This window comes from Triticum aestivum, chromosome 5A (genome assembly GCF_018294505.1).
Source record: "Triticum aestivum cultivar Chinese Spring chromosome 5A, IWGSC CS RefSeq v2.1, whole genome shotgun sequence".
Classification (NCBI taxonomy): Eukaryota; Viridiplantae; Streptophyta; class Magnoliopsida; order Poales; family Poaceae; genus Triticum; species Triticum aestivum.
This window is the reverse complement of record NC_057806.1, coordinates 41951550-41960424: the sequence shown is the minus strand read 5'-3', so window position 1 is coordinate 41960424 and position 8875 is coordinate 41951550. Positions and strand designations below refer to the sequence as shown.

Here is an 8875-nt window from a genome sequence, read left to right as displayed (position 1 = left end):
GAGGCGATTTCTCTCCTTCAATGGCGGCAACGATGGACTTCTCCTCGGCGGAACGAGCTCGCAGTGGCGGTGTGTCCCTCCTCCTCTCCTCCGGCGCCGACCGCCCCTCCTCCCCTCCAGCGACGGCGCGACCTGACCCTCCTCCTCTCCTCCGGCGGCGGCCGCCCCGCCTCTCCTCCAGAGACGGTGCGGCTGCCACTCCCTGGCACATGCGGTTTGGTGCACAGGAACTACGACGGTCGAGCTCACGCAGATGATCATCAACGCGGCCACCCCAAGCACCAGGAAGGGAACCAGATCGAAGCTTGCGCCCGTTGCTTGGCACATCTGGCTCGAGCACAATGCGTGCACCTTCACGAGGAAATTGCCATTCGCCAGAAGCATCACCAACGCCTGTCACTGAGACATGGAGCAGTGGAGGATTGCAGGAGCAGCCTGCATCGAGCACCCCTTTGGGGATGTGCCCCGAGTAATCTCTTGCCGTTTTGCCGGAGCCAGCATAGGAAATTCTAGGCTAGTTTTGTACATTTTTTTTCTTCCCGCACCACCGATCACTTGATCAACACTTGTTTTCCACTCTTTCTCTGCTAATGAAATGAACACCAGCCAAGCTGGATCTAGCAGCAACAGCCCAGGTGCTATATATTTGCAACACTTGGTGTTGTATTTTAGGGCTGCCCAAAAGGAAATTGCAAAAAAAAATACGGTTGGGCAGCTGTTGGAGGGCGTTTTTTTCCCTCGCGCCCAAAAATAAGGCTGCTATTTAAGATGCTCTTAGCTCCTAATTCTCTACTGCACAATACTTCCACTGCATACAGTTGAGTAAACAAATTACATCTGGTACATCAATTAGCAAAGCCAAAGAAAGGAGACCTACATACAGCTTAGTATTCAACACACCGTAACCCATACAACAATCAGTTAATGAAATATGAACTTATGATATTCACACATCAATGGTACTACTGCATTCTTCAGAAATTACTTTCGCCACCAAATGTAGATGGGGGATGGACTGCGTCATATGCTGGAAATTCCTGTCAGGGTTCATGAATGTGAGAAACTTAACAACATACAAAGAAAACATGGATAAATAAAAGCAGCATGGCTTCTCCCTATCTGGAGATTTAGGTGGTGTTTGGTTCTCTAGTCCTAGGACTTTTTCTAGTCCCTGGGACTTTTTGAAAAAGACTCTCAAGGAGGTGCTTCTAAGGACTTTTAGCAAAAAGTCCCAAAAAAGTCCCACCCTGTTTGGTTTGCTAGGGACTTTTTTGTGTTGGAACCAAACACCCCCTTAATACCCATGGCACTTGAGTAGGGACAAGAAATTGCTAACAACATAAGAAATACAATAGCTACAGATGACTTCAACAATTCAGCATGGCATTAGAAAGAGAGTTATGGAAGCCTCCTTGATTTCTCTCCTTCGTTTTTATGTTCTTCTACAAACATAAATCATATATCAAGCACCAAATTTTACTTTTGTGTGTCTCCTACTTCGATTTCATCCATCTCCAACTTCCTTCTCTTCATCCGTGTGATGATACTTAAATACAATATGGCTAATGGCTGGGGGTTAGTACACAGAGCTAGCCATCAGAAATACCAAAATACTAATTATCTACTATACCTCTGTAACTATATATAAGACGTTTTTGCAGTTCAAAAACTTCTTATATTTAGTTACGGAGGTGGTACTGGTGACCCAATATACCAGCTAGTAATATTACATCATTTTTCATGAATAGCATGGCAACATTAGTACATTAAGAAGCACTGAGCAGTATCTGCATTATGATGTTATTGTTAGGACAAGCTACAGGCCTACAGCCTGCTTTCACATTCAGTCCTCCAATTAGCTGTGAGGAAAGAATAAGATGCTCTTTGGCAAAGGCAAGGATCTCTAGTAACAAAATGTTGGCAACTTGCAGCAACATCAACAATAGGCTAATAGATATAATGGTATATCCCGATGACCCTTGTATGCTCACGGCTGTGTTCCCTAGGGGGTGATTTGGTTAAAGGTATAACCACATGCTTGTTTTATGAGAGGTATAACCACATGTTGACCAAATTAATTTGTATTGAGTAAAATTGCAGCATTGATTTTAAACTTGCTTACTTTACTAAGTAGGGCCCTAAACTCAAAACTCGTTTTAAGTCCTCAAATTAAATGGCTCGACCAGACCCAGAAGCTGTTTTGCCAGATTGACATGACATTTCTTTCCCGTCTCCTACCCTTGTTCCGATATTTTGACAGACGGCTTGGGGATGCTGAATTTTGAACAAGCTGTCATGGCCACTCATAAGCTTGATAAGCACGAACTGGCGTGGCCACAAGCGAGCTCGGGCTGTGCTGACATATTATGCGAGGGAGCACTGACCACACTCTTAGCAGGTCACCATCCTGAGCACGAAAGATCAGGAAAAGGTGCTTCTACCAACCGCAATTGCCTTGAACTTTATCGCAAGCCCGATGTCAGATCACATTGAAACCAATTGATGGCATCTACCAGCTATCTAGCACATGCATGTATATATGAATGCTTCATCAACTACTTTCTTTCAAACTGCTTACTTGACCTATTGAAGCCTAGAAACGAGCATCAGGCGACATGTTTATCGAACGGACTGAGTGAGATTTCCAGATAGACAATGAGCAGCCTACATTGTCCCGATGTCTGGTGTGTTGCTGCCCCATGACATGCACTTCAATCCTACAGACCATGGCCAGCACCCACAACTTATGCACCCCAATCCAGGACAGTAATGGCCACATCGCCAATCTGCCCGTAGTTAGGCTACAAAATGCCCCTGCTGCCATTTTGACAGATCGCTCAGACTCCGGCTTCCTCAACTTGTTTGATAAATATATCTCAACAGGCAGCATAACTGCATAAGAGGGGGAGAGACTGGGAGGAGATACCAAGGCAGCATTTTGTCATGAGGGAGTGCCATGCCACCCTGAAAAAAACTGATTTTGGACATGATTGAACAATTTATAGGCATTTAGACTTTGCGGACCTACTAGTTTTTTTGTTTTAGGACTTTGCCTGAACTAAGCATGCAAGTTCAAGTACCGGTATGCGATTTACTCGTTTGTATCAATAGGCATGTTATATGAAGCTTCCTAATCGTATCTACCTCTTAATACATGTTACCTTCAATTAAGAAAAGGTCTAGATTCTAGAGTAGGAAGTCTGTCAACATACCTGTGGTGCTGGTGCACACTGAGGCACGGAATGGATATTTGCATGCCCCTCAATCTGACTTGCTGAAACACCAGTAGCAGGATATTCCTGGAATAGATGTAATGTGCACAAAATTTATCATCATATACCTAAATACTCCCTCTGTGACTTAATATAAATCGTTTTTCGACACAACGATAGTGTCAAAAAACGTCTTATATTAAGTTACAGAGGGAGTAGATAATAAGGTACTCAGTAATAATTAAGAATAAAGCACAAGACTCAATGGTGGGACTTCTACCTGGTAGAAGAAAGGTCTACCAATAGATGAGTTTGTTGCAATATCTTCTGTTGCAAAATATTGATTTTGATTTGGTTGGTCAACAAAAACTGACTCGGCTGGCGGAGGCAAAACCACTTGTTTAACATTTCCTACAAAACAACATAGTTATTTATTAGACACATGCTACTAAGGACTAAACAAATTACAATTCATGATAAGCAAAAGAGGAATTACTTGAATTTTTATCCTGCTTTTTTAACTTTTTTTTCCTCTTCTCAGCTTTACTTGCATCTTTGTCTTTTCCTGAGGGATGTATATGCATCCTTTTCAGTTCACATACACTTTCCAATGATTTTTCTCCATTTTCAAGCACGTCAAGAATAAGTTTTCTTGTATCCTGGTGACCTTTGCTCTTCATCAGCAGATCATAAACAAACCACATAGCCCGGTTACGATATGCAAGCACAGCCTCTGTGCAATCTTGTTCTGGAGACTGGTCACTTGGAAATACATAAGTCCCTTTCCTCACATATTTTGTCCATCGCTTTAAAACATAACTTTCAGGAATTTTATCAAGATTCTTGAGACCAAGTGCATTCAGTGCATGCGAACAAAGTATGCCCATCATCTCAAATTTTTTGCAACTACAGCTCAATTCCATGGTAGAGGTGTCAAGGAAAACTACCCAAACTTTTGGACTACTTTGCATAATGAACTCAAATCTATACAGTGTTTCACTGCATTGCATTTCCTGGTATGAAGTTCCACTGCATCCGTCTAGAAACTCTGTTTCAAGAGACTTGTAGACTTTATGTGTGTAAACTTCAGCAGCGTGTTGCAAAATACTATTCTGCTTAACTGAACACTCTGGGGAAATTTGCTTGCACTGAATATCGTCTACAGATTCATTTGTACGCCAACTCCCAACCAGTTTATCAAACTCAAGAGCAAAATTAGTGGGTGAAGTTGATTCATCAGCAATGCTGCCCAGCACATTGTCTGAACTAAAATTCCTATCCAGTGATCTAATACCACAATCAAATGCAACCTTGTGAAGAGCTGTGCACCATTTATGCCTCTGCTCAAATAGATCAGTGAGCCACTGGTCATCCTGCAAATTATGCTCCTGAAGCATCATTGCCCATGTTTCCTCAAACTCTGTTTCTGACTCGCAATCTTTCATGCATTTCATGAACATGCTATGAAATGTTCCAGAAGCATTTGGTGTATCCAAATGGGCCTGTAGGTTCTTTTCGATATGCCACTGACAAAGACAATGGCATGTCTCTGGGAGAATGACTTCAATTGCCTTTGAGATAGTGTCATTCTGATCAGTAAATATTGTTTTAGGCGGACAACCACCCATTGACTCTAAGAATGATTTCAGTAACCATTCATAGGATGTCAACGACTCATCTAACATAAATGCACAGCCAAACATAACATTTTGCATGTGGTGATTAATACCAACAAATGGGGCACATATCATATTGTACTTATTGGTACGATATGATGTGTCAAATACCACAACATCTCCAAAACAGTCATAGTCAACACGGCTTCTACCGTCTCTCCAAAAGAAATTGGTCATTTGGCCTTCTTGGTCTACTTGCACATCCCAATAGAACATACCTTGTTCAATTGTTCTACGCTTCAAATATCCTACAAGTGCTTCGGCATCCTCTGGTTCAAGCAGTGCGTAACTTTGGATGCTAACCTGACTATGGCATTCAGCACCATCATCATGCACATGCAAACTGTCATGCATCGATTGGATTTCAGCATTCACCATTGCATTCAGTGTACCAGGTTTTGGAATCGAAAGGATCCTCACTGATCTCAGTAAGTGTATTTCTTCAGGCGGAACCAACTCATGATTATGCTCAGGAATTATCTGAATAACTCGCCACTGACCTTCGGAATCAACTCTAAAACGGACCATCGCTTTGCAGTTAGTTCTGGTCTCTGGCTTATTAAAGTTTGCCTCGGTAAGCTGCTCATCATCCTTTAAACCTTCCTTTGAGCAGTAATAGTCTTTCGTTCGAATAACTTTGGTCCCTGTAAAGTAGTACTGCTTTCCCTTTCGCACACTAAAACCCATACGGTGCCCATACTCACAGTACAGCCTGTAGGCTTGTTCCTCACTATACGCAACTTTAGTGCGCAATTCTTCAGTAAACTCCTCCCGGCTTGGTATAACAGAATTATTTTCCTGTTCTTCTTCACTTCTCACAGAATGTTCCTCCGTTCCCTGTTCTTGGCTGTCAAAAGCTACTTGAGCGCCATTTTCAGTAGCATAGATGATTTGCACCTGTTCGCTCTCTTGAGCTTCATGCTCGTCGTCTCCAACATTCTCCAGACAGATCGCGTCTCCATCAATCTCAATAGGGACGCTAGTACCTTCCATTTCTGCATCATCCACCACAAAAGGAAACATATTGGTCACATGCCAAGCAAAATTTAATTAGAGATAAAGTCAACCATGCGATACAACAAATTTAAGGATGCGTCAAACATAAATGAGAATGAGGTACTGACATACTAGAGTACACTAACTTTCGACTTATTAAAGGTAATTAAGGCATGCCCTCTGGAAACTGAACGCAAGAGCCCAAGTGTACTATACAGTCGTGCGAGTAAACCATTACCTACAGTTATCCAAGCTGCTGTCACCACATGATGCACACAATCCTTAAGCCCTAGAACATCATATATGTTGCTTATCATAATCATAACGCATACAGGTAGACTATTTTCGAAGCTTTAAATTTCCAAGATTTACAGCATATTCCATTCTACCAGGTTAGCATAGAACCACTCTATTGAGGTTCTCCAGTGCAACGGAATTAATGTTATTCAGCAAACAAACCGCTATAAGAATAACCAAAGGCACCATTAACCGGATGGACGGGAGCACCTCAGAAAGGGGGAAACTGGATTGATCTGTACCAGCAAAAGAAAACAGCCTGGAATAAAATTTGCTAAGATTTTTTTAGCAGGAATTAAATTGGAAAACATATAGCCCCCCCCCCCCCAAACAACCACCACCAAACCTGATCTAGCTGCACCACTGGCCCTCATCTACTCCGCGCAAATACAAGTAGAATCTCCTCCAGTGGTGGAACCAGGGTTTTCAAAATGGCACGCGGAATTACAATTTATTTTATTTTGTGACATACTCCCTCCGTCCCAAAATATAAGAGCGTTTTGTATACTAGTGTAGTGTCAAAAACGTTCTTATATTATGGGACAGAGGGAGTAGAATATAAGACATGAAAGTTTACACTAACAGCAAGGAAACTACAAATTGTTCTTAGGACCTGTTCAAATCACAGCCAAAGCTACCATGCCACAAAATAGGCTTGCCCAGCGAAATTGATGGCTGTTTGAACTGGTGCCAAAGAGTTGGCTGGCCCGGCACAGCCGCCGCGAGATCATGCATTTCTCGCCAGCACGCTAGCAAGCCGAGGGTGCGGTGAACCTTCGCCAAATATTGGCGTCGTACACTGCCATCTCTTCCTGGATGGGTCCTGTGTAATTATCTGTTTCTTCATCATGTGGTCCATGTTGTAGGATAGTTTCATTATTTTAGAGTGTAGCTGTTCAGTGGGCCCTCATGCGATTAGCAGGTACTCCTACAAGTCTCCGCTCCTGTATAGCAACTTCCACCTGCACCAATTACGCACCATTGTCTGCCTCATTTATTTTCTTGTTCAGACATCTTAGTGTTTTTGTAGGAAACTGTATCTTAGTTTCATTTTTTGTCTATATATCTTATATAGACAACCCCCACTACAAGTCATTAAATACCTATTTTGCTGCACGCGTGTGCTTCCACATCACCTTAATTACTAACAGCCGTTCGATCTATATTGTGTGAGCTGAGGCACCGCTGGATTCAGCAGCAACTTAGGCCCCTTTCCCACCCTTCCTCACTCGGACAGTAACCTTGGTGAGACTCTTCGCAGTCCCTGCATTAATGTTCCAACATTTATTCAGCTTTGATTATCTTCCTCTTCCCTACAAATTCCACTCCCAGCCTAGACACCCACGTATCAGTTTCTAGTCCGCACATCGTCAGTCTGGCAGCTAGCTCTGTGCTAGATTAGGCATGTGTTTCCAGCTGGCTAGCTCTGTCCATGTACGCTTATATTTTCTTCATGTATGCAGGAACAGAGGCACTACATTTTCTTAACATTTTTAGATTAGAAGTACGTATATGTCTCTGAATATTCCTAAGACTAGTGTAGCCCTCACATCTCAACTGGTTGCAAACCAAACATAGGTCAATTTTGCCGAAATTTTGGATGGTACAATGGCTACAATCCAAACAAGAACAACTTGCCCTCACTTTGGTCATGTCAACATTTCGGTGGGGCTAGTATAGGAGCTCAAACCAAACATACCCTTAGTAACAATAAAATTTTCTCTATTTTTCAAAGATCAGCGTATTCATGAAAGAATCCTAATTAAATTTGACTGAATGCTGCAATGAATCAAACAATTAACCATCTTCTATTGTCAGCTGGAAAGAGGGGAAAAAACAGAAACTGAGAAGTCAGAACACTCACGGTTAGGCCGGTGGATAAATGTTGGCCGGGGTGCTACCGGTGGCACATCAGCCGTCGCGGTGGACGGTGGCCGGCGCACGCCGTGCCTATCGAAGTACCGAGGAGCCGAGGGCGGCGTGCAGGCTCGGGGGCGCGGCACCGAGCGAGTGGTAGCGCGCTCACTTGGGGCCGTGCGGGCAGCGTGGCGCCCGGCGCTCGGGGCGGCGCTCGGCTCCGGTCGAGAAGTCCGGTAGGGTTAGCAGCGCCTGGTCCAGTCTGCTTTGTTCTCGGTTTTTCTTTTTCTTTTTAGCGGTGTCTGCTCTGTTCTCCTTCTTGCGCCGCGCCGGGATACAAGCAGGCCACTGAGTTCGGCTGGTATCAGGCATTCGAGCCCATTTAACTTGGTTTTTTTAAACACATGTAACTTTATTCGTACTTATAAACAATTACAGGGTATACTGATTTGGATCCTAAATTCCAAGAAAATACAAATAACTATTATGATTAAAAATTATAAAATTTCCAGAAACAGTTCTCCGTTACCAAGTTTGACTAGGTACCAGTGAAAATACTCCAAAGACTTCAGTAAAAAGGTTTAATTGGACTAAACAACGATGTTGTCACTCTTTTACCCACACAAACATTACCAATAATGATTTTTGAAAGCACATTGAGTCGCTCATCCAAAAAGATGGGAAGCCTTGTTCGATGAACATACTTGGGCCGGGGATGATCCCCTAGGAGTGCAGGCCGTCGAATCACTATATCTTCATCATGGTGTCGATGGAAGATTTCACTCTACAAAGAATCAGACCAACAAATAAAAGCTTGACACAGCAATATAAACTCAT

General features: G+C 43.0%; 1 protein-coding gene across 1 annotated transcript; it reads right to left on the bottom strand.

The window, feature by feature from the left end:
* Window positions 1-757: 757 nt before the first annotated feature.
* LOC123102193 (protein FAR1-RELATED SEQUENCE 5) lies at window positions 758-8279 on the bottom strand. The gene is made up of 6 exons (XM_044523499.1): window positions 8046-8279; window positions 6123-6173; window positions 3709-5883; window positions 3493-3623; window positions 3213-3299; window positions 758-1037 (listed from the first exon to the last, which is right to left on the bottom strand). Exons 3-6 carry the CDS (start codon window positions 5879-5881, stop codon window positions 975-977), a joined length of 2454 nt encoding a protein of 817 aa, XP_044379434.1. The 5' UTR covers window positions 5882-5883; window positions 6123-6173; window positions 8046-8279; the 3' UTR covers window positions 758-974.
* Window positions 8280-8875: the final 596 nt, after the last annotated feature.

Coding starts and splice junctions, on each gene's coding strand:
- LOC123102193 (XM_044523499.1), bottom strand. CDS start 5,881: ATGGAAGGTACTAGCGTCCCTATTGAGATTGATGGAGACGCGATCTGT. Junction 3,624..3,708: donor AAAGCAGGATAAAAATTCAA/GTAATTCCTCTT, acceptor GTTGTTTTGTAG/GAAATGTTAAACAAGTGGTT. Junction 1,038..3,212: donor AGTGTGCACCAGCACCACAG/GTATGTTGACAG, acceptor GAACCCTGACAG/GAATTTCCAGCATATGACGC.